General features: G+C 43.6%; 1 protein-coding gene across 1 annotated transcript in view; it reads right to left on the bottom strand.

The window, feature by feature from the left end:
* Window positions 1–6,095: 6,095 nt before the first annotated feature.
* zfhx4 (zinc finger homeobox 4) overlaps window positions 6,096–25,948 on the bottom strand; it is a 79,607-nt gene continuing 59,754 nt past the window's right edge. Inside the window, exons 7-12 of the mRNA XM_034707061.1 lie at window positions 24,434–24,532; window positions 18,235–18,368; window positions 16,819–17,019; window positions 16,471–16,591; window positions 10,967–16,345; window positions 6,096–10,455 (exon numbers count right to left, since the gene is read on the bottom strand). Of these exons, the coding sequence (XP_034562952.1) occupies window positions 8,870–10,455; window positions 10,967–16,345; window positions 16,471–16,591; window positions 16,819–17,019; window positions 18,235–18,368; window positions 24,434–24,532 (7,520 nt within the window). The 3' untranslated portion in view covers window positions 6,096–8,869. The remainder of the gene's footprint in view (window positions 10,456–10,966; window positions 16,346–16,470; window positions 16,592–16,818; window positions 17,020–18,234; window positions 18,369–24,433; window positions 24,533–25,948) is intronic.

The raw sequence follows: 25,948 nt of genomic DNA, 5'->3' as shown, positions 1-25,948 counted from the left end.
GGACCTTAAGAATGCCCCGAGTCTGAGCCAATTTGATGTCAGTGCATCTCCTCGTCTCTTCATCAGTGATTCTTTAAATTACAAGGCATGCTTATTCGGCTGCTTTATAATTTTCTTTTTGCAGGACTCAGGCTCGTGTGTGTGATAAACGACGAGCCGTGGAGCATTGTGATTTGGTGCAGGGCCTGTGAATGACCTAGGGAATGCGGAGTGTCACTTTATATTTAGCTTCTATTTCCTCACCGCCTGCTCCTCCGCTGCACATGGTATGATTTCAGTTCGGGCGTGCACGTGCGTGCGCGTGAAGAAAGAGTGAGACATATCCCATCACCCCCTAAAATTCCTTCATTCCCTCCTCCATTGCTCCCTTATTTCCCTCAGCGCGCCTTGTAAAAACCTTAGCCTGGCTGCTCAGCGCCCTTTAAAATGTAAAGCAATATTACGAAGCCTGACACTTTGATCTCTGTAACTACGGGGTTGTTTCAGGGGTCCACTGAATATAAGGAAAGCTGTGGCAGTCCAAAGTTGTGCCAGGATATTCACTTTACAATTTGTTTTTGCACTGAAGCGAAAAAATGTGATGAGAGAACTGTAACATTGTTTGTTTGTTACAGGTGTTAATGCATTAAAAATGCCCCAAAAAAAAGTGAAAATGTGCCACATATTTTCCCCCATGTAGATCCAGATCCTGTGTAACTTCACCTCTCGTGTGTTTAGTTATTTACAGCCCTGACAACAAAAAGCCTTGAACTGTTCTGCAAACTACACAGCACCCTTTGTGTCACAGGCAAAACAGGAAATCAGGCTTTTGTCCGCTCGAGATGGCATCAAAAAACACCTTGTTTCATCTGTCTTAAGCAATCCCATCTTGACGCCTTCACACGTCCCCATGTGGGGCTGTGCCGCTCCTCAGAACAGATTGGGAAACAGCACAAACGATCTGCCGGGGAAGTCCCAGCGGGCTGCCATAACATGCTCGTTTGCCGACGTACCTCTGTTGCACGGAGCCCATGTTTGATTTCTCTCAGGTCGCCCCTCCTTTCTCTTTCTCTCCTGCTCTCACTCTCACTTCACTTCTATCACTTGCTCATTTTGCTGTCTATATCACCTACTTTCTTTCTTTCTTTCTTTCTTTCTTTCTCTTTGTCCCTGACACACAGTCTCCGTCAGCCTGTTGGCCTGTCTGTCTGCGTCTCTTTTTCTCATCCTCTCGGGTCTGCCTCCCTTTCTTTCTCCCTCACACCTCCTCCTCTTTCTCTTTCACTTTAAAATATGTGTTAGTTGGCTGTGTGTCTTGTAGAAATGCCAGCACTGATTGTATCCTTCATCCACAAGGCAATAATAAGGCAGGTGTACTCCTGCCCCCTCCATTTTCCTCACCTCCTTTCTCTCCTTTTGTACCTTAGAAATGAGGTATTGTGGCTGTAAACACTGAAAGCTGGAAGGCCAAAAGAAAGATATATAGAAAAAATTTGATTGCCTTTTTCATATGTTACTTGTCTGTGGCCTCTGTTGACACCAACGGAAGTGCCTTAAATGTTCATCCCCCATCTTGAAGGATGCATCACTCTGAGCATTGTGCTTATTGTTGCCAAATGCTGCGCCCTCTTCCTCGTTTATGCAATTTGCAAACTCCAATAACAATATTTATCTCCTCATTTACTAAAAACGTGCATTACATTTCATCTAGGGGAGGGAGGTATCAAAGATCTGCAGGATCAGAAGTTGGATGCATAAAAAAGTTGCATACACCTGTTAGTAGAAAAACAACAGGTTCTGTTTTGATGCATACCCACAAATACAGCCAGCAATAAATAATACAATTTCATGTTGAGTATTTTTGCACGGGGGACAATGGCTCCCTGATTTCTCAGGTGTAATGCTTTGGTGGATGAATCGCAGGTGTAGGAGATATTGTGTAGTGGATGGAACCCAGGTGCCGCAGCTATTTCCAGCCTGTGCTGTTAATCACCGCCTGACGCTGAAATATGGCTTGCATTTTAGCAGTTTTAAAATAGAGTTCCCTTGACTGCATATACTTATGTGCAGAAATAATAATAATAAGGGCGAGATAAAGTCAAGAGACTGTGAGGATGTTTTGTATGAATGTGTGCAGCAAAAAATGTGTTCTGTTTTATCAGCGAATGTAGGCTCAAAGTCTGCAAGATAATAGAAACTAGAAAGGATCTGATGCTGCCTGCCTGATAACAATAATTTGACAGTTTCAATTCCTGTGCAGCAATCAGGGCTTTGATGTAAGAAGCTGATTAATAACTAACTTCACCACGCTAAAGATTTTTATGCAGCTGTCTTCGAGGACAAGCAAAGTCCTTCTTTTTTACAAAACAGGTGAACTTTTTAGTGGAGCACATGAAAAGCCTGGAACATGTTTGTGTTTGCACATGCTCTATTGATTTGAGACCTCGGCTGAACTCATGCATTAACATAATGTAAAAAGAAACACAAGACTACGAGCACATTTCTCCAAAAACATGATCTGTCTTCTTCAGTTCCTCTTCCTGTTTTGATCCATTTCTATTGTGGCCCCGAGTCATAATGTGACAAAGGTTTGCATCAGAAACAGACTGTCTAAATATCTGATTATAAGCTGTTTATCCTTGTTAAACGATGACAACATAGCAACGCCAATACGCAAGTGGCCTCAGATGTGATGTTGGTCAATATCTATTGACAGACAAATCATTGTTGTTGTTCTTTCGTTTCGTCATTGTCCAGGCCCGATGCATGTGGGGCTAAACTGGGAGTGAATGTGATTGGATTTTCGGTCTCCGTCATTAAATTCCCATGCGGGGAATACTAATTCCAGTATTTAGTGCGGTGATGCTAGGGCTTGCTTTCATCTTAAACTGATTCCAGTCTAATTAGATTGGGCATGTGGGGGGTGCTGGATGTATCCGTCTGGACTAATCCCTGCCTCTCTGTCCCAAACATTGTATTATCCAGAGAAAATCCATTGGCTGCAGGCTATTCAAAGGCAGATCTGCCTGAACTGCAGCCTCTGTACTGTATCATCTGGAAAGCTGTGGCTGGAAGGGTGCGCTGTGCAGAGAGGGTGGAACCTAATGGTCATGAGTGATGTATGGGTTGCAGAAAACGCCATTTAGAATTTACAGTAAACCTTTTATCGTGTATTCAGGGCAAGAGCGTTCACTGCTGCGGCCTCTTTAGCAAAGCTGTGCATGAACCACTATGAACTACTCTTCTCTTAAGAGCGCCTGTTTATTCTAGGGCGGCGCTGTGAGGTGACAAAGTTGGGTGGCCCACCAAACAACAGTCAGAATTCATTATTTGGAGGCTGATGTATTTCACTTGAGCAATAAAAAGCTGATTAAAGTTAGAATTGGCAAACAAAACACTTGTGCGTGCATGTACATATCCTTGTGTACTAAAACCTTCACGCACACTCCTTCACCGACGCATAGATCACGCCTGTCATCCTGCCTGTGAATTACTGGCAGACCACAGTGAAAACACAGTGCAGAGAGGTCCTTCTTCTAGGCGCTCTGAAGGCCAGAAAAATGAAAGGCCTTCAGCCATTGTTCTCCACAAAGGTCAAACGCAATTCAATCCCATAATATGGCGGGGGGGAGCCCTACCTCGGCAACCGCCTGCGCTTTAAGGGTGAGCAACAGGAAAGGGCCATTCAGCAGAACAGTTGCACCCTGTGAGCCGAGCACATTCGTCAAGGGCGAGGGGTGAAGTCAGAAGGGGGGAGAGAGGAAAAAGCTGTTTTTGAGCCTTTACATGTCGCGGCTGTTGCACTGCACACTGAAGTGTGTTAAGCGAAACAATAAAGGCCACAACCGATTCTGCCGGAGAGAAAAGATCCTCATCTTCCCCTTCATTTTTTTGCTGCCCTTGTGAAATTTCATTAGGTGGATTTAACGACTTGTGAATGTCGGCTTTCTCCGTGACCCTGACACTGGTGGCGGACACGTCTCGCTGGCAGGGTGTGATGTATTGTGTTGAGGCGTTCTTGAGGCGCAATTTTTAACGTGACAGCATTTGTTGACCTCAGATCTAAAAAAACGTCACCCTTCTGTCTCACACGGGCCGGCATTCTGCTTTTTAATAGAATTCTAAAAGCAGTGTGTAGTCAGAGGCACAAAGCACAATTCTTTATCTCTCCATCTACGTGCTGAATGAGAGGTAGGCTGAAGATGTTGCATACGTGTTCTTAGTTCCTATCGGCTGAAACACTTTATAACACCTTAGTTTTATCTTTCCAAACCTGTTTATGACAGAATAAACCTTGAAAAGTATAAAACTCCTTCTTGAGGCTCTGCATCTGTTTGCCCATGGTTTTATTTTTATTCATACTCTCCTGTTTCAGTGGGAGGAGTCTTGTGCTGCACCTGATCACATCCAGATTAGCAGACACTTCCAAACATAATCCCCTGCATCTGCTTAGAGTCAGATTACCACAAATAGGGTGATGACAGCAAACATGCATTATGTGATTTGAAATTTTAGTCTGTCAGTGACTTAAATCATAATTATTACAGGGATGCTGACCAGGGGTCTGTCTGGACTCTTTTGACTGAAGTGGCCAAACTGGGGCGCTGCCATAGCCAGGGGTGGCCGGGGTATCTGTGCAGAGCACCACATGAATTAATTGCATTTACTCTCTCTGTCTTCAGGGTCTACTTTAACAACTATTAATAAAGTATCATAGAGTTGCTATAATCCTGTGAGGAAACACAACAGAGTGGACACATATAAATCTTCTTAGCTTAATTCTTCCAAGGGCTCAAAACGATACTTTAAAACATTACCAGGGCTGTCTTAATAAACTAGTAATAACAGTAACCCTCTTTTAAAAAATGAAGTAGTTATATTGTGTGAAAAACAAGACTATTGAAATACCATGTATTGATTGGTTCAGAAGATGAAGAAGTGCAAAAAGCAGCAGAAGACGACTCAGTGACCAGCTAGCTACTCCTTCCTGCAGTGTGGATATTGCTTGACGAAAATCATCTCAAAAGGGAGGACAGAAAAAAGTGAGGCACTCCACTCACTCACTCACACCCAAACAAAGTTTCCTCACCAGTTTGGAAGTATTTTGGATTTTTGTGGTGTCTGTAAACAACATGTAACCCATAATCAGACATGAGAGGAAGACAGTGAGGTTTTTGCTAAATCAGAAGTTTCTGTAACCCGGCTGGTGACAGATAAAACACAACTTTGAATATCATTAGAAATGGATGATGACATTTATTTGAATAACTTTCCATTATTAGTAAAGTTTATGAGCAACATGTCCCTCAACCCTTGTCATGCTTTTCCTTGATTTGACTGATAGTGTTTTATCTAAACTTTACATAAATATAATAATATCAGTGAGGTGAATCCCCCCCCCCCACTTTCATCCACTATTATGATAGTGGATGAAGGCAATGACTAAAGAAAATGTGCTAAATTTAAAAACAAAGAACACTACTGCTGTCCTGTTACAGCATAAACCACCTAAAAATAATTTTAACATCCCTAGTCCTGCATCTGATGAGACAAACAGCCAATCATAACGTAGGATTTTGGGGTGGCCTATTAGAGTTCAAAGAGGGGGCTGTGCCACCCCCGGCCATCCTTGTGGACACGCCTCTGTTGACAAAACATGAATTTTGATAAAAGTGTTGCAAAGGCTTGACAGTTTTGAAAACAGGTGTGCCCAAATAATGTGTAGTTTAAAAACTGAATAAAACTGTGCAAAATATATAATTAATCTGCCAAAACAAAGCTGCACCTTTATTCAATACCATTGATAGGGTTATAATGAATGTGTTATTTAGATTGTTCTGGTCAAAACAGTAATATATTTAAACTTAATGTTAAAATATTTAAACACTATAATAATCAAGCTGCTATTTAACATTTAAATATAAAAACATATATGTAACATTGTACTATAAATGAGAAAAACAAACATTAATGTGTGTGTTGATTAAATGAATTGTTTCTTTGTGATTTATTTTCGTGTCAGCATCCAGTAGAAATCTGTAAATGATGCTTTGTTGATAATCCAATGAAACTTATGACATGAGACATGACAAAAGAAATATTTGATGAGACCCGACTGGTTTGCAGATACAGTTTTTAATGTATCACAACAATGAGCAACAAACATACTTGATGAACTATTTCCAGAAGTTGTTCAAATACCATCTACAATAAACGTCATTTCAACTATGACAACAGGTCTGTGACAAAATAAAAAAAAGGTTTCAAAACCATGTTATTACCGTGATACGGTACAGTTGAGACCTCAAACAGTACAGTAACAAAAACTAATGCGACTACTCTCTATATATAAAACATCAATAACATTTTTGGTTTAGTTTATTTAAAGTTTTAGCCATAGGGGCTTCTTCTTATTAAAACCTCAGGGTGCATTTCCTATGTAACCCAGATGTTGAAGAGTACATATTGTGTAGGATATGATTGCGCCATGAAAATCCCTTTGACATCCAGAAGAACAATTCCAATTTCAACCTTTTGAAGGCTGTCCCCATAAACATGACACAATCCATCCATTTTTTTTTAAAAAGTTCTTTTTTTTTTCTTTTTGGCTGCTGTGCAGTTGCAATATCTATGTACAGTTATATTGTTGGACCATCCTTTTTGTTGGTTTGTTAGCTTTTACCAGTCCTTGGTGTGGAAAGCGTCCTGTCTGGTGCTAGCATCTTAGCACACGATGCTAGCGGACAGTTCAGTCTTTTAATGCTGAGCCACAGAGTGGGAAAGGCAAAAAGCCAGAGTTGTGAAAGCCTTTGGAATCAGGACAGTCGCTCATGTTTGTACAATGGCAGAATTGCACCTTGGGAGCCCAGGATGTCTCTTATGAAACACAATCGAAAAGTGTCTTCAGGATTAAAGAAAATGTTAAAATACTAAAAATCCAAATAATGACATTAAAAAGCTCACACAGAAAATTAAAAACTGACAGTTTGCTTTAAAACTTTGAAAAAAAAACACCTTTACAATAATAAAACATAAGAGGAAATGTTACTTGATTTCATTGTTTGAAACAATAACTAAGCATGATTTGATTTAACCTGTCAAACAGTTGCATTACATGCTACTTGCTCATCTCAGAATAGGAAATACCAAAAGCAATACATTTTTGCATTTCTTCATATTAATAAATTTGTACCATGCACAGCCAACTACGAATATGTACAACAGCTTAGCTTTCTTTGTTCACAAGCCTTTTTCTTTCATACAAATAGCCTTCTGTTACTTTGGAATGAATCACATTGGTTTCAATTACCAAACTAGAAAGTGATTCGTAAAAAATTGAACACCCTTTGACAGCTTTCACATTCTTAGTTCCACAGCAAAATAACAAAATAATATAAAATAAAAAAGAGCAAAGCAAAGCAATTAATGGATCAGTATTATGTCTGGTAGAAAGTTGAGAGAATTTATGGCAAGCAAAATAACATTACACAGTAGCAGCAAAACTTTGTAAGGTAATACTTTGCAATGTTGAAATCACTAAATGTGGAAAATTAGAATGTTGACTTGAACTGTAGATCATCAGAAGTGCCCAGAAAACTGATGGGAGGACGTGGACCTATGCACGAGATGTCTGCGTATAGGCGTAACACTGTTTTAAGTCCTACATGAAAATGTTTTAATATACAACAAAAATGCTGTTGTCCCCCTTTTAAAGCAGCAGACTTGCAAATGTATAGCAAATGATCATACCTTTTTTTAACATTGTGACCAACTTGTACCTTAACAGTTTCAAGTATACAGTACTGCTTTCGTGGATGCACCAATTGTTAAATAGGTCTCTAGATTGTTAGGCATCAATCCTGTAACAAATATGGACCAATATGCTGCTGCAATAGACACAAATAATAATTAAAACACAAACATACATACATACATACAACCAGAAAAAAATCTATTAAATTAACAAATGGCCTAATCAAATAATGAAAAGACAAATAAAAACAAATAAGTGCACTATAGTCCAGACACAAGCAGGTACCGTAACAGTACAGCAATTCACAAATGAAAATGTTATATTCACATAATCCGAGAGAGTCTATCAAAACTAGAGTTATTACCTCTTCAGAAAAGGGTGTGAGCAGAGGTAAAGTGAAAGGGTAAGAGTTGGCACAGATTAGTATATACTACAAGAAAAAAGGGGGTGGGAAATAGATACAGCTTGTTGTAATACAAACTGGCAAACACAGGGGCATCATACACATTTACTTCATCATTCTAAATTCCCTCAGTGGCAAAACCATACTGTCTTTGTAGGGCAAAACTAAAAGGATATGCACATCGTCCACTGTAACAGTAATATTGTCTCTTGGTACTCTATACACATCAAGGAAATGCGTCCGATAAAGCTTGACATGTTTTGGTTATAAGCCAAGTGTATCCAGGCTTGTTGCTGCTTTAACAAATGAGAAATGTTATGTTCTGACCTGAGAATTTAAAGCTACTGAATTACACCTATCTAAACTAAGAGAGATTCTCTTTGAGGGTTCTGGATCGTCATCCCATACAGTACATGCTAGCATTTGGAAAACAATCCAGCTGAGGTGCAATTTGCTATCGTGAGAGTTTTTGGCTTGAAACAAGCCCCCCCAAGGAGGCCTGTGGGATTTTTTCCTACTCCATGTTTTTTGTATACAATATAAGCTCAGTCAAGCATCTGCAACAGTTCTGTCCATAACAAAAATCAATCAATATCTTGCCAGCATATCAATATGGGAAAAACAATCCTGAGTCAATCATTTGGTACTGTAATTTTTTTGGGTTAAGAGAAACTTTGGAACTGCAGTTTAAAAAGTCTTATTTTTTTCTTTAAGCAAGGGATCCTTTGTCACTCCTACACACTGAACATATCCATTCTGATACTACTGAAGCTCGCGTCTAGGCCAGAGGCTGACTTAGCCTTGACTTCCAACGCATTATCTAAGTCATCCAGCTTCTGGCTTAGCTCATTGTCAGACTCATCTGAACAACTCTCGGTGGGTAGTGAGGTTGGAACCCCTGAGGTGCTGCAGGAAGTTGAGGTAACCGTTGAAGGTGAGGAGAGGGGAGGGGGAGGAGAGGCAGACGGGGAGGAGGAAGCAGCTTTCCGGGCTGTGGTGGCCTGGAACAGGACATTTGGCCAGGACTTCATGGACAAGTGAGAGAGATGAGGAAAGGTGTTATTAGAAGAAGCTGCAGACTGCGAGGTAGATGTGGTGTTAGGAGTAGGGGAGCAGACAGAGTGAGGTAATAATCTAGTATGCTCTTTGGCATTTCTCATTGCTTGTTTGATTGTTTTCTCTTTGTGCAAGCTCGACTGAAGGTGTTGGCCAAGTGCTTCATTCCCGTTAACGACCACATTGCAGGCAACACAAGTGTAGTTGCTCACTGCCTTTCGAAGCACTGTCTCTTGCGGGTCAGTAAAAGGATGTCCATAGTAACAGAAGGACTTCTGATGACGCACCACCGAATCTTCGTCAGCAAAAATCATCTGGCACTTCCTGCATATAAACTCATGCTTGACGGACGGTACAATAAAAGCGTCTGGAAAATCCATGGAACTTTTGGTATCTGTTTTCGGTTCTTCTTTTGTGCTTTCTGTTGAAGAGCCTTTGTTGGTTTCATCCTTAGCTTCTATAGCTTCTTTTGGTTTGAAGGAGTTGGTGGTGGTGCTCTTTATGCTCTGGGGTGTCTTCGCATGGGCTTGTTTCAGTTGCTGCTGCTGCTGCTGCTGCTGTTGTTGTTTCGCCTGCTGCTCAAGCTGTTTCTGCTGCTGCTGCTGCTGCTTCTGCAGTGAATCCTGGAGGGACTGCTGGTACTGCTGGTACTGCTGCAGGAGAGCGGTTGGGGAGAGACCAGCAGCCATGGCAGCTTGTGGTACGGCTGCTGGGCCGTATGGAAACAGGCTCTCCATTCCACACAGAGGTGGGAAATATCCCGCTGTTTGGACCCCTCTAGGAAGCTGGGGAGAGAAGCAGTTTGGGAATCCAGGCAGGAAGTAGGGCAGGAACTGCCCCCCCAAAAACGAGCTGGGATCACCTGCTGCCAGAGCATTTTGAAGTGCCTGAAGCTGCGCGGCGTCCAACGTTGCCTCACTTCCTGGTTTCCCTGAAGATGGACATGATGATTTCTCCCTTTTCTTGGCCATGCTGGGGGTCTCAGGGCGTGAGCCGCTCTCATTCTCTCGGTCCTTAACCTTTGTGTGAGGTGGCTTGTCTCCTGGTTTCTTGCTGCTGTCTCTCTCTGTGTCTTTACCTTGCTGCTCTGTATGATTTACTGCTGCCAAAGGTGTGGAGGGAACAGGAGGAGGAGGAGGAGGTGGAGGAGGAGGAGGAGGAGTCTGCAGAAGAGTCTTGGTTGGGGTAGTGCTGAGAGACATGGCAGGAGAGGGGGTGGCTGGTGTAGGGAACCCAAGCATGCCAGCACCGGGAGACGCTAAAGCTGAAATACAGTGGTATATAAATATGGAAATATTCAATATTTCAAATTCAACCCCAAATCACTTTGGAAATTAGTTTGTACGACAAGATGCTTAATTTTCACTGGCTGAGTTTTTACTTCTCATGTTAAGATTTTGTTATGGATCAAAACTGTCACATGCGCTTTATAATAATTTCAATCTGCCAATATTTTATAATATAAATATACCAAACCTACAATAAGGGGAAAAACAAACCCAGGAAAAAAAAAAAAAAAACATGATAAAGACACATTAGTCTTAGAAAATCTCTGAATTATCAGTTAGCAGTTCATCTCTGATGATGAGGTTATGCATGCACGTACACCATCATTTTGTTTTCCAAGTTTTAAAAAATAAGACTTTTTAACAAACACCACTGTGATACAGAATAAACAGTAGTATAGAAGAATAAAATAGTGCATGATAAAGCTCAATTTATAAAGCTTCTATTCTATTTAACTTTATCTTTCAGTGTTCGTCATACTAACTCACCGGGTGTGTTGGGTGGAAAAACTGGAAGTGATGATGGCCCATTTACTCCAGGAAGTAGCACAGGCGGAAGGCCAGTTAACCCTGGGTAGCCTGAAGGCAGGCTGAGGCCATGAAGTGCATTATTGTTGTCCACTGTCTGCTGGAATCCCTCTTTCTTCATCCGGTCCAGCTCCTGCTGGGCCATCAGCTGACGGACAGTGGTTGGTGCTAGGTAGTCCTTTTCACGATCCACCTGGTTTCCCAGGGTTTCTTGCACTTTGGCGATGTGCTGTTTGGAGAAGATGTGGTCTCGGACGGACATCCGGGCAGTGTACTTAACACAACACAAAGTACACTCAGGCCTCGGCCCCTCTGGTGAGCCTTGACTTATCATGAATGGCTTTCCAATGTTTATCTTGAATTTCTTTTCTTTAGCACGGGCGTTCTGGAACCACACCTGGACAACGCGCTTGGGGAGTCCAATCTCATTGCCCAGCATTTCGCACTCTTGCATTGTTGGAGTGCGGTAGTCACTAAAACAGGCTTTGAGGACTTTAAGTTGCAGGTTGCTCATCTGAGTCCTGAAACGTTTGTGTCCAGGCCTATCCCCAGAATTGCTGCCTTTCCCAGACTTGCCGAAGGGGTTTCCCGACCCAAAGGGACTAGGGGAACTGGGATCGGCTAGGCTTGATGATTCACTCCTGTCATTGAAATCGTCCATGTCATCATCTCTGGAGCTATAATAAGAGTCACAGTCTTTCCCAGAGAAGCTCAGAGCAGGGCTCACCATGCTGTATTGGAACCTCTCATTGCCACCATCAGAATTTGATGCCAGGCCGCTCTTGCTGTCACTCATTTTATCCGCTCCATTTGCTGTGAAACTCTCAACCTCATTGTTGTTACCCTCGTCACCGGTTGTGGCATCACTAATGGCTGTGTTAATTGATGATGTCTCATCAAAGTCCATCTTAATCAGATCATAGGTTGAGGTTTCTGCTGAATTCATATTGGGCCCGTCAGTTTCATCACAGTTTTCAGCTTTTAAGGATGAAGGGCTTACAAAGTTTTTTAAATGCGACTCAGTTGGTTTGACTGGAGTTGAGGATGCAGCAGGTAGCTCATACTCATTTGGCTCAGTCTTGGTCGGCAGTTGTGAGAAGTCAAAGAAGTTATACTTTGGGCTTTCCCCTCTGTCATTGTCTTGATTCATCATTGGACTTGCTGGCAAGCTAAACCCCGCCTGCTTAGCCTCATGCCAGTGCCTTGATCGAATGTGGCTGTCTAGAGCAGATTTAGCTTTGAACAGTGCTCTGCAAAAAGGGCACTTCTTGTGGGACTGGGAGGGCCCTATAGCCCTGAACTGCCCCTTTCTTTCTCTCGCACGGGTGTTTTGGAACCAAACTTGCACGACTCTCTTTTTCAAGCCAACCTCTCGAGCAATGTGGTCCAACATCTTCCTCGTGGGGTTAGAGTCAAGTAGATACTTGTCATAGAGAACCTCCAGTTGTTCTGGTGTGATGGTGGTTCTCAAACGCTTATCTCTGTGTTGCTCCTCACTGCTGTTTCCTCCTTCTTTATCGTTACCATTTTCATCTTTGTCATCAAGTTTCCTCTTCATTGCTCCTGACCCTGTAGCAGAGGCCAAACCAGAACTACCCTGAGAGGAGATTTGAGACAGTCCACCAGATAACAGCTGGCTAGCCATCAGGGGGTTGTTGGGGTCAAATATCATATAGGGCATATCAATGGGTCTTTCAAGGAACTGGGAGTGCAGGAATTGGTTTTGGGCCGCCAAGAAATGCATGTGCTGGTGCTCTTGCCATAGTTCTACAGTGGGGAATGCAATCTTACACTGGTCACACTGGTACTGGAGCATCTGGTGGGGGAGGCTGTTGGTGAGGGAAGAAAGGGCAAGGGAAAGAGGACTGGAGGGCACTGCAGCTGCTTGTGGCTGGGAATGGGGTCTGGATACTTGTGGCTGGGGAGTTTTTTGAGGAGGTGGCTGAGGTGTGCAAGCCTTGGATGGTCTGGGTTCTGGTAATGACTTGATCACTGGGGAGGGGGCAGTCTCATTCTGTTTAGGTTCAGTTTCAGTGGCAATATCTGGCTTGGGTGAACTCTTCCCAATGCTTGCACGAGGAGAGGCCATCACAGGTGAACTGGAGCCAGAACTGGTGGCAGTTCCATGGCACTGTTTGTGTGATTCTGAAGGGTACTGGTTAGTCTTAGTGGGTGCTTGATCAAGATAATCTGCGTAATCCTCAAGGCTGGTGTCCTCATTCCCTTCCTCATCTTCATCCTTGTAACACAGCTTTTTCTGGTGTGTGATAAGGTCAAAGATGCGTGGGAACACAATGTTGCACTTTTTACACTGGTACTGCATGTTGCTAGTTCTGATGTAGCGCTCATTGGTCAGTTCTTTCTTCTCGTTGTCTTTACAATCAGCCTGGTTTTCGTAGCTCTTGCGGGCTTTCTGGCGTGCATTCTGGAACCACACCACAATGACTCGGGACGGTAGGTTGAGAACAGTGGAGAGCTGCTCAATCTCATCATCTTTCGGATAGGCATTAGTGTCAAAGAAATCTTGCAGAACCCTCAGCTGGTAATCAGTGAATCTGGTCCTGGAGGACCTCTTGTTGATGGCTGAGTCAGTTCTGTAGTATTCATGTGTGCTGAGCTGGGACTCCAGTCTAATATCTTCCAATGTAGTAATAGGAGGAATACTAAAATTATAGGGAGAGTCTTTACTCCGCTGCCTCTCTTTGAAGAGAGTGTTACGAAACCAGTGCTTTATGACTTTTTGGGGCAAACCAGACTTCTCTGACATCTCCTGAATTTGCTCTTCATTGGGGGAATTGTTGATATCAAAGTTAGCACGGAGGATCTTCAGCTGATCATCTGTAATACGGGTGCGTGGTCGCTTAAACTGGGACTGGCGGAGGAAGTTCGGATCAAGGCCTAGTTGTTGCTGGCACAGCTGTGTAAGGTCTGTAGAAAGAGAGTCCATAGTGGGCAACTGGAGCGCAAGCTGATGGGGCAGGCCTGGATGCTGGACGGACTGCATCATTAGAGGTGAGAAAAGGGGCAAATCCAAGGGCACAGGAAGCTGCACTTGCTGCGGGGCAGGAGGGGCAGAAGGCTGTGGAGGAGGGGGTGGTGGCTGATTCTGCGTTGCTTGGTGAGAGGTTTGGTGTTGGCTCTGATGGGGGACATGAACTGGGGAAGGTACAGGAGTTTGGGGCTTGGTCATGGATGTTGAGGGTGGCTGAGGGGCTGTCACTGGAGCTGGAGCAGGAGGCGGTGGAGGAGGAGGGGGAGGTGGTGGTGGCGGTGGTGGGGGAGTCTCAGGTGAAGCAGGGTTTATCGGATAGAGTTTGTCATAGGCCTCTCTGTACTGCTGGGCAAACTTCTCCAGCTCTACATATGGGAAAAATTGACTGTGCACATGCTCCTGGTGGCTTTTCAGAATCAGCATGTTGGAGAACAGTTTCCCGCACATCCCACACTCAAGCTTGTCTGTGTTAATTTCAGCTTGTTCAATCCCCTCTTTGTTTTTCTTTTGATTCCTTTGTCTGTTCTCATTGTACTGGATGACCAGCTCAAATCCAAAGTTCTCTAGCAGTGCCTTGGCTGCATTTCCCCTTGCTCCTGACACAATACGTGGAGGAGGAATCATTGGCTCTGAGAACTTTGACTTTTTAGGGTCTCGGCCGTCTTTTCCTACATCACCAGATGCATCACTTGCATTTTCCATCTTTGCCCGGTTCTCTTGTTTTTCCAGGTGGTCCTCTGCCTCTCTTGACATTTGAATTTCTGAAACTGACACACTGCTGCACTCCATTTTGGGTTTGTGGTTCTGCAGTTGCTGGTTTTTCTGCTGCTGTATCTGTGACTGAGAGGCTTGCTGCTGTTGCTGCTGTGCCTGCTGCTGTGCCTGAACTTGCTGCAACTGGTGCTGCTGTTGCATTTGCTGCTTCAGGTCCTCTAGGAATGATCCGGTAAGGCCAGGCATCCCAAAAGCCGCTGCTGAATGAAGGGCAAGCTCTGGGCTAAGGTTGAACTCAGCACCTGGGATGTAGAAGGGGAAGAGGAACTGTGGCTGTTGAAATTGCAGCAGTGCTTCTGGGGTCATTGGGAAATGGGGGAAGAAAGCTGGATTAAGGAACTGGGGCTGAAAGAAGGCAGCCTGTTGTTGGAGTTCATGTTGGAGCTGTAGTTGCAGTTGGGCTGCGGACTGTGCAGACTGGTGGCTGCTTGCCTGTGATGAAACATGGTCGGCGGCTGCTGTCTGTTTGGTGTTGCTGCTGCTGCTGCTGCTGCTGTTAGCCTCTTTGTGCTCCACAGTACTTTCTTTGTTTGCAGAAGGTGTGCCACTTCTAGCAGTATCTGTGTTGCAGTTGTTCCCTTGTGTGCTTGGGGCTGGGCTTTTTGCAGGCAATGGACAACTTGTACCAGAGTTGCTGCTACTGCTGCTCATTTCAGTTTTGGCTGTTCTGGCTTTGGTCTGGTGGAGTACTGACCTCATGTGGATTTCAAGTGTTGAGCTTTGGCTGTAAGCAACATTGCAAATATTGCATTTGAATGGCTTGTTGTCAATGCTGTTGCTTGCCTCTTGTGGAACTGGGCTTGATGCCTCTTGAAGAACCTTCTTCAGCTTATGCAGATGGGAAACTGAGTTATAGTGTACAAGCAAGATGTTCTTCTGGGTGAAGGACTCCTTACATACTGTGCACTTGTAAGGCCTAGAGGGGTCCAAAAATTTCTCCATCGTAAAGTTTGGCCCTTTTCTAAATGGTAAGGTCCGTTTTGGTTCCGCTCCCATGTCGTCCAGCAGAGAGCCGCTGTCACTTCCTGTGGGACTGGGCTTCTCTTCTTGGTCCATTTCATCATCTTTGTCTAAGTCATGTTCAAACGCCTGAGCTTCTTCTAAGGCCCTGGCCTCACTCTCAGTGATATCTCCATTCAGTGGCAGATTTCCTATGAGTTGCTGGACTTCGGCCTCACTAAGTTCAGGGTGTCCATTTTCCAAATGCTTCCTGAGAGCCAGGAATGTCCTAAAGCTGCGCTGGCAAAGGCTGCACATAGTGGCTGCTCTGATGGCATGATATTGGGAATGTATCTGAAGCTTCTGCATTGTCTTGAAGGCCAGGCTGCAGTGATTGCAGCGATATTTGTAGACATGTCGATCAGATACTGACAGCTGCTGTTGTTGCTGCTGGAGCCTTTGGAGCTCACTGAGATGGTCTTGTAAGGTATCAGGGGACTTGCTGTCATGTCCTAATCCAGCGGCTCTTTTCCAGCCTGGAGCCTCTGAGGCCTCCTTTGGGGGTTTGAGTTCCTCACTCTGGAGGTCCAAGTCATTCTTGTCTTGAGACATCGGCTCGTCCTTTGCAATGTGTCCTAAAGTAGAAAATACAATTCAACGTGAAATACACTGCACCGGTTACATACTATTATTATTATTTCCACAAATATGTTGAATACATAAATAAGCATACAACTTAAACAACAGAAAAAAAGCCTACCTTGAGACTTTCCTGACCCATCAGTCAGAGAGGTAGAGGGATCCATTACAGACAGACCTTTGTCTTGTCCAGTTTGGGGATGCATTGTGTTATTTGGTGTTGCTGTGTCAGGTCCAACAACCTTAAAGACACAAAGAAATGCCTGTATTATTATTTAAGCTTAACATATTGTAGATTATATCTCAAATATTTCTAAATGTTAACTTTCATTTTACCTTAAAGCAAATTGTATTTCAGCCAGTATTTGACATCTTACAGTAATCCTTTATTCTTGGTTATACTAAATGAGTATTTAACAAATTTAAAGAAACACACACATATCTTAATATAATTGTTAGTTCTACATACGGTCATAATCAGCTTCTCCACGCAGTCAGGAGCCACACTGTGAAGGTGGGTGAGATGCAGCTGCAGGTGAATCTTGTTGCTCAGGACATCCTGGCACAGCGGGCAGCGGATCACTGGCTGCATTGAATGCTGGGACATCACATGGAGCTGCATGCGGTTGGCATCTTTACTGCTGTAGGTGCAGTATGGACACTGTTGAACCTGAAAAACAGGAGTGCACAATAAGTATCTGATTGCAGAGGAGAAATAAAAAAAATGACAAGAATGACTTTTCCACATGACATACTCTTATGCTAGAATTCAATTTGCACAACACCTCCTCTTTATAGCTTGTTGTTTGCCATGGTTTTAATATTAAGACATTGATACAGCTCCACTATTCGGAGCAGATTTTGTTGGACTCAACAGATGCAACTAAGCTGTGCACCATCTAGCTCCAGCAGAAAAGCAGGAACCATCCAGGCTGTTAGGAATGTTAACATGACTCCACATCTACAAGACCAAATTTATATTTTCAAGGCTTTCCAAGTCTTCACAGCAATCTCAACTCCTCCCACCACAGTCACCTCTCCAACCAACCCCCATGCCCACCTTAACACTGAAAATGTAGATCAACCATGTTTCATGTAATTCACTTAAGTCTCGCAACTCATGCAATTTTATTAGCAGAAAACACGATTGGCCAGAATTTCTAATCAGGGTATTACAGATGACAAAGGTGTGTTCTCTCCCAAGCTACGCTTTGCCCTCATTACAGGGAGTACTCCGAACATAGCTGCCTCCCCACCACCTGTCTTAATAGAATCCATTTCTGAAATGACTAAGTCCTCCCTCCTTGCAGGGCCCAGAAGTAGACGAGCTAATACTTCATAATCTAATTTAAAAACACATATAATTTAAAGAGATGCAAAAAGGGGGAAAGGAGCAGGGAGGGGGCCTAAGGCTAGTGCAGGTATTCCACTTAAGCACACAAAGACTGGCCTACTGTGCTTGATGCTAAGAAGCTCTGTCAGGGAGGGTATGGTGGACTGCGTTTAACCCTTTGATGGAAAGCTGGCGCCAGCAATTGCTAAATGCTTAGCTTAGCATTTCTGCTTCATTCCGTTTAGAAGTACCTCCCCATTAGTTCATCCCAAAGTGACAGTGAAGGTTAGATTTCATTAGTGCTTATGGCTGAGAACCTGCCTCATTAGCTGTACGATACCTGCATCCAACATGTAGCGCTGTACATGGAATATGCCTTCCTGAATGTCAAACATGAACGCAAAGCTCAGACGCATGTTCGAGGGTAAGTAAAGAGCAGTTAGAGGTTTAGGGTTGCCTTGTCATGAAGCACTTTGAGAGTCAGTCTGCATACTCTCATAAACTGTACTTGTAAGACTTTGTTGCTTTTGGACACACAGTTCAAACCCTCACCTGCTCGTTGGCGGAGGTCTTCCCTTCGGCAGACTTCGGCCTCTTTGGCGGGCTCTCAATTTGTCGATCCGAGAGGAGGGAATGTTTCACCATAGCATTCGGTCCGGTGACCTCTTTGGATATGGCGTTCAGTCCTGGCAGGTGATGGTGGGAGAGACAGAAGAGAAGGCAGAGACAGAACGTGGATTATTCATCAACCGTTTAAAACATATGGCAAATTTCAGAATGATTAATGGCTGAACAATACATTTGTTTAAATGGAGCTTTTTTTTAAATCAGCAGTTGAGCAGATTGACATATTAAACAAGAGAAGTGTCAGAGCCTCATGTGACATTGATATATAGTAACCCATAGATCACATACATACTGTATGAGAAACTGGAATAATAATCCAGGAGATATCAGGTATGTAGAATCAGCAGATGAGTGACTGAATAAAAAATGTCTGACGTTTTGTTGCTGTGTTGGATCACAATGTGCCTAATGACTATTTTTATACATTTAATAAAGCAAATAACCTAAACACCCACTGAATATTCATGGAGTGGTAGGTGATGATTTAAAAAGAGATTTGACACCTTGACAACATCAGCATACGATACGAGCATGGACCATTATTCACATTGGTACACAGTGACGTGTTTCTGCCCCGAGGACATGTGAAATGGAGAAAACTCAGGCAGGCTCATTATCACAGCACGACATACATTAAATGTTATGGTAATATTATACACTTCATTAGTTCATATACATTTCCCCAGCTGCCTCAACAACTTCTCTGTCTGCAAAAGATGCTAAATTTTCAGGGCTTGGTCACGGCTGGTGGTACAGTAGCAGCGCTGCTCGTGTGTGTGTGTCTGTTTGTATGTGTGCATGTAAGCGTGTGCGACGTTAACAGCAGGGCTCAATGTGGAGAGATCAGCCTCTGGTTGTATTTAGTAAATGCTGCAGCCGCTGATAAATCTTTCATTAGCCTCATCCTGAGATACAGGCCATGCAGGCCCTGCTATACTCTGCCACTGCAATTTACTCACTCGGCACAGCACAAAGACACAGCAACAGCAACTCTCCCTCCCTCCATCCCTCCCTCTCCCTTGCTCTCTCGCTAAGCCATCACCCCCACCCTTCCTCGCTCTTGTCTCCCCTCCCTCGTCTGGTCACTCAAGGCAATATGTGAGCCTCACTCTTGCGAATCAACGCTTCACGCTAGATGCACAAATGGAAAAAAAAGGGAAATCAAAGCACTGATACATGGAGAGGGGGGTTGAAAAAAACATTTTGTATTTCATATTATTCTGTGGCTCGTGTTTGTATTGGGCGCATATCAATTCCTGCGGCCCGTTCATGCATTTTAATTCTGTTGCATTAAGTAGGCGTTCCACTTATTTTATTTGTAATCCCCTATATCTGGAGCCTGAAATATTGGCCTGTCAAGGAAAGTGACAAGAGAGAGAGGGAGGGAGGAAGAAAGGGAGAAAGAGAGAGAGAGAGAGAGAGGGGAGAGGGAATAAAAATCACAAGGGCACAATGTGAATTTCCAAGAACATCCGAGAATTGCTCTGTAGCTCAGAATAGCGAGGTAATCTCGTCTTCCACTGCTTGTGATGGCCCCTGCAGGGCTGGCATTGTGTGTCTACATTCATGCATGTGTGTGTATATTATGCGCTTCATGACAGGCCGCTGACACTCCATTGGTCAGATGGGTCCAGCCTGAGAGCGCCTGTCATATCACCTGACCTTTCCAAAGCCTGCGCCCCGCCTCCCGTATTTATTATGACCATTTCTAATTTCAACTTTCAATTTTTGCCTCCGTCTTCCAGTCAATTTGCAACTAAATTACATCCCTGCAAAAGGAGATGAGGCGATTGTCTGACAAGGGGCTGCAAACACATTTACAATGCGGGCGAGGGGAGAGAGCCCACAGATCACCATTGATTACTGTCATATTGAATGTAAATGTATGTTTGTGTAGCATGTGTGTGCCTGTGCGAGGGCTACATGGAGATCTGCCCTTCTGGTTTAGATTCATCTTCGACCTAGCGCTTTCATCAACACTTATGACACTCACAAGCAGAAAAACAGTTGGTTAACCTTGAATGCAAAGAGAGCAGTTCTCTCTATGGCCACTTAGGAGCTTTAAATGGCGAGCCCTGCCAGTGCATAATAAAGTTGTTTTGAAGGATAGCATGGCATTCAAAACTGCAGTGTCCTCCAAGGATATAATCACCTGTACCACAAATAAATATGATGGCAAGCAAAATCCAAATACGGTCTATAAATTTAAGAGAGGAAATCAAAATGTCCCCCTGCTTGGGTTTTTACCTTGACTCATATTCTTGTAATCAAAAGTGCACAGCCAAAATAATTACTGAGAGTAAAGGAAGACAGGATTAGAGGACTACTTTCATTTCCCTTTGTCTCTTTCTCTTTTTTTATTCCTCCCTCCATCCTTAGGTGGGCTCCGCCAGCTGAAACCCAGTGAAGCAGAGGGGCAGAATAAACCTGACCCCCTCCTCACCACCACCTCCACCAATGACAAATGTCTGCATGCAGCAGGACCTTGCTTGATTAGATAAATCAAAAGGTGATTTATGACACTCAACCCCTTTTGCATTGCAGGGGGAGAAAGCGGCACACTCACCACCCATCTTTATTTGCAACTGTCAATGGCGTTTAGGGAGCCGCGTATATACACACTTATATACACGCAAGTGGGCGCTCGAATGGAGAAATACAGAGCAATGGAGGGGGAGGCCAAGGAATCGAGAAAAATAGAAATAAGAACAAAAAAAAAAAGATATAGAGGGACGGAGAGACCTGCAGCTCTAAATACCTAAGGATATTTCAGTCTCAAATTGTTCCCCAAAAGGCGACAGGACCGCCACACAATCATAGCTAATGCTTTTCCCGCAGATCTATTTTAAAATCTGTCCTTTTCTGTCGGAAAGGGTGAGACATTTTGTGCAAACTGAACCAAGCAAATGAGATTTTCACACAAACAAGCATATCATTGAATCCTTAAATCTCTCCGACTATGACTCCATATGAAATCAACTACGTCTAGGAGCGGGCTTTCAAAACGATCAACCTGTACCTATTCCAATCTTTTCTATTTTTTCTTTCTTTTACAAGCTGCAGAACAATTAGATTCCATTCCTGACATTTCATTTCATGAAAGTAAAAAAAAATCCCACAAACATCGAGCAGGGAGAGGGGGGAAAGGCTGTCAATTAAGAGGGAGCAGGCTGGGTGGCGGCAGCTTGGATTTAGTATTCAATTTAGCTGTCCTGAGCCCTGGCAGACTGGCTAAGGTTACGGAGCAGTAAATCTAGGAGGGAGAGCTGGCCAAAACGGGCCAGGGAGGGCCAGCCGGCATGATTTACTGGCCTACTGCTCCGAGGTTACGCATTAGGCTGACCCCCGGTCACCTGATAACATTACAGCAACACACTCTGAACCCCAAACTCCCACTGAAACACTCAGCAGGCCCAGATCTAGCCGGAGGGATGTAGAGAGAGACCAGGAGAGAGAGCGAGAGAGAGGCAGAGATATAGTCAGATGGAGATGGAGAGAGGAAGGCTGTTAAACAACAGATGTCTCATAGTTTGTGTTTTTTAATGACTAGCCCTCCTTTCTCTTCCATCTCCAGCTTGTGTTCTAATGAGAGATAAATATGAGCATGGCCTTGTCACATTTGACAAATCGTCTGAGACGTTCAACAAGCTGTCATTACACAGAAAACACACATACATGCACAAAGGGATTGCTGCAGGCTTGTAATTAAACATGCTAATGTCTTTAATATATTTTAATCTCATCTTTGAGAGACAGAAGAAGAGCACAGCTCTCATCTCAAGTTGAGCAAATTTGCAAGATGCATGCAAATAAAAAATGTATTCTGAATGTGAAGACGCTGATATGGAATATTTAGCATCTGATCTTGTTTGCATGTCATTTCACAATTTAAGATTGCACATGAAATTAATACATAACATCTGACTGTAGGAACAATGAGTAATTTCTCTGCTAATTTGAAGCAGGTAGAGATCTGTAATTTCCTTGGGCTGCCTGACAGGCTCATTTCCATGCCGGGGCCTTTGTTTGGTTGGTTATTTATAAGAAGAGGGCCCCTGAGCCATGGTGGCGACATGCACCATCTACACACACAGCACAAAGCTATCTGGAAGTAATCCACATCAGGGACATTTGCATGGAAAATGTAACATGGATTATAATTAATCTAAAGTGACATGGGATTATAAAGACAATGTAAATGAAGCAGGGGAAAAAGCACTTTCTGTCTTTCCTTGTCCCCCCCTCCACCCCCCTTTATCTATCTGCCCCTCTTTGTTTAAAGGATCTTGGTCTTGGAGATGAAGTGCGCAAACACACTGCTCACTTGGTCACACTGTAATCCCTTCCCTGGAGATCACCATACGGACACACACACACAAGTACACACACACACATGCACAGATCTGAACATTTGAGGCTTGCCAGAGATTTGGGGCTGAGGATGGAGATGCTAAATCTTACTACTTTAAGCTGGGAAAAGAGAAAAACAAGGCCCTGACTCTGGTGATAACCCTAGCATAACAACACGGACACAGCAGACGTTCTTTTGCATTTTCAAGCATTCGGCTTTCTGAAACCTCGTTTAATCCAAATGCAAAATAAAACACCAAAACCGCTCTAGCAATAATATATCGGGCTTCCTTGCCAAAAAAAATGCTGACCTCGGGGCAATTCCTCGAACAAATTATTCACAAAAAATAAAGAGGCATACATTTGGGCTTTATTAAATAGATTTCCGACATCTGATAAACTACACTTGGGGCAATGCATGAACATAAGCAGGCTTCAAAGCAGGAAGGACCTGGACACTTTTTTTTTTTGTGCATGTGTGCAGTGGTGTTAAATGACGCCGGCGGTAATATGCGGCGGTAAATGCATGGATGGTGGTTCCCCGCCAGTCTGTCAGACGGGCCTGTCAGAGAGATAGAGCTGAAAGATAGATGACTAGCTAAACTAATAGGCCCCAGCCTCACTCAGCTCTCCTTCTGCCTCATTGAGCCTCACATTATGGAGCTAGGTATGGCATGCTAGGAAGAGGAGGTGGGGAGGGAGCTTGAGATGGATAGAGGTTGGGAGTTGGAAGGTGTATGCGTGTCTGAGTTGGGGGAGGAGGGGGGGGGTAAGAGAGAGAAAGAGGAGAGACATTAGTAGAGGGAGAAAGAATGAGAGAGAGAGAAACCCATGCAATGACAGAGAATAAAAAAAGAGGAGGAGAGAGACCCCATGCAATATTCATCCCAAGCCATGGATTTCCATCTCATACATAAAAGGACCGTATGAATTCTTATTTGGGTAAATCAAATCTAACAAAGCCGGGGCTATCCCGACCACAGCCTCGCAGAAGAGGCATTACGTGCTCCCTACCTCGCCCAAAATAACAAAAACACCAAGCCTTAGTGTACGGATTGTTGCTCCTCCCAGCTTACAACACTGTCACACTAACAAACACTCCTTTCTTTTTGTGCTCTTTTTCTATCCGAGGTAATGCCGGGTGATAGGGTCACAGATTGGACAACAATTAAGGGATGGATTGAGCCGAAGAAAAAAAAAAGGGGGGGGGGGGGGGGGGAGAAAAATGAAGGGAGGATGCAGGAGGGAAAAAAAACTAATTTAAGGGTTGCAGGGATGCGGTGCAATATTAGAAAAACATATACACAGGCCCCCCCATCTAATCCTGCGCTTATGAAAAATTAATATGTCATCGGAGAGGGCACAAGAACGAGAAAAGATTAATGCAAGGCGCTTATAAATTACAAGCACGCAAACTGATTTGATTAAAAAATAATCTGGGGCCTGGACATTGCCTGGTAATATCCACAACACTCAACTTATCCCTCTCCCTTTCTCTCGTTTTTTTTCTCCCTCCTTTTTCACTCTCTCTCCCCCCCTCTGTCTCTCTCTCTCTTTCTCTTTTTCTCTTTCTGTCAGATGGAAACGATTAAAGCAGGTCACATGGAGGCTAGTCGGCAGCATTCACATGCTACACACACATGTTAGAACCTTATCTGAGGCGGAGAGAGAGGGAGAGGGAGAGGGAGAGAGGGATGAGCTATAACTTGAAGGAGGGAAGCTTAAGGTTCATATGTGATTTTGTGTGTGTGTGTGTGTGTGTGTGTGGACTTACGGTCAGTTCTCCGGCTTTCAGTCAAGTCTTGGTCAGTCAGGTTCAGTCCCAGCCTGGAGGAAGAGCGAGGAGGTCGCTCACCATCCTCTGAAGTCTCTTCTGAAAAGTCAGAGACAAAGACTACATTACCCATAATGCCCGCTAGAAAATCATATTTTCTGTCTGGGGCATCTGCAGTGAAAACGAGACCTGCTGTGGTTTATCAGATATCAGATATGGCTGTAACAAACATTTAGAAAGTATTCCTGGTTGAATGTGTTTCATATTCAACGTAATGTGAGTATTCCCCCAGCAAAAAATGCTTGAACAAAATGTTCTGCAGAAGAAGACATGCAATACCACTTATACTGGACTTTAATACAAACAGGCTTTAAAATGTGTGACAACAAGAACCATCCAACAGAGAAGCTGTTTTAATCGTTTTGGTTTGCAGATGCAGATGCAAGAAAAAAAGGTTTCCACATTTACTCGTTAACAGAATTCCTACAAAATAAAAGTTTGCCTCAAAATATTTATATTTCAAACTATATCAGGTGGGACAAGTTTCTAAAATCACAACACGGACAAAACAATTATTAAGTATTGTAAATGTTCAACATGAGTGAATGAAAAAAGCATTTCCTGTATCGAATCAGTGGAAGGATGGAGGCTAATATCACAATGATCACGTGATGTTCGACACCCATTGTTCTCTTTTAGGTCATATAAAAAAGGAATGAGTCAAAATTGAAAACAGAGATGTTCACTTCTACGCTAAATATACAGCATATATTGGTTCCATGCATATCTGTAAAAAATTATCCACACATGCACACGCACACATGCACAGGCACACTAACCAACACACACACGTGCAGCTCTGTAATATTAGCAGATTAGCCTGCCCATCTCTGAGAGTTCAGCCCCTTGTTTGATAATTCTGTGTATCTGCAGTGTTCTGCCAGTGGATTAAAGTGTGTGTATGTGTGCGTGTGTGTGTGCTCTGTGTGTGTGTACAAGTGTGTATGTGTGTATATGTGTCGCCAGCACAAGCTAACACTAATCCTAGCCAAGCCCCAGCGCTCCCTTTCATCCAGCCATCATTTGTCTCCGGCTGGGCTGATGTCACTTTGTAATGAATTTTGAGCAGTCTGAGAGAGGCCAGATAACCAGGCATGCGCACGCACACACACACACACACACACACACACACACACACACCCTCTCACACACACACACAAAAAAACATATATACACGTATAAAGTCCCCTCCTCCATCTCAGGGTAGCACACACAAATGCAAAAATCAAACAGAAACACTTGCACACAGGCATCCAATCATACACACAATATCATATTCACACACACAGAGACACACACACACCATGCAAAAGCGTTAAAAATTTCATGTCTTCTAAATGTGAGGTGGGGGGTGGGGGGTCTCTTTCTACCACAAACCCCTCACTCTGCCAGAGAATAATGCTGCTGGATGCATCTGTTCTGTGTGCATGTGTGTGTGTTTGTGTGTGTGTGTGT

Source organism: Notolabrus celidotus, chromosome 17 (assembly GCF_009762535.1).
Source record: "Notolabrus celidotus isolate fNotCel1 chromosome 17, fNotCel1.pri, whole genome shotgun sequence".
NCBI lineage: Eukaryota > Metazoa > Chordata > Actinopteri > Labriformes > Labridae > Notolabrus > Notolabrus celidotus.
This window is presented reverse-complemented; position numbering and strand designations above follow the sequence as displayed.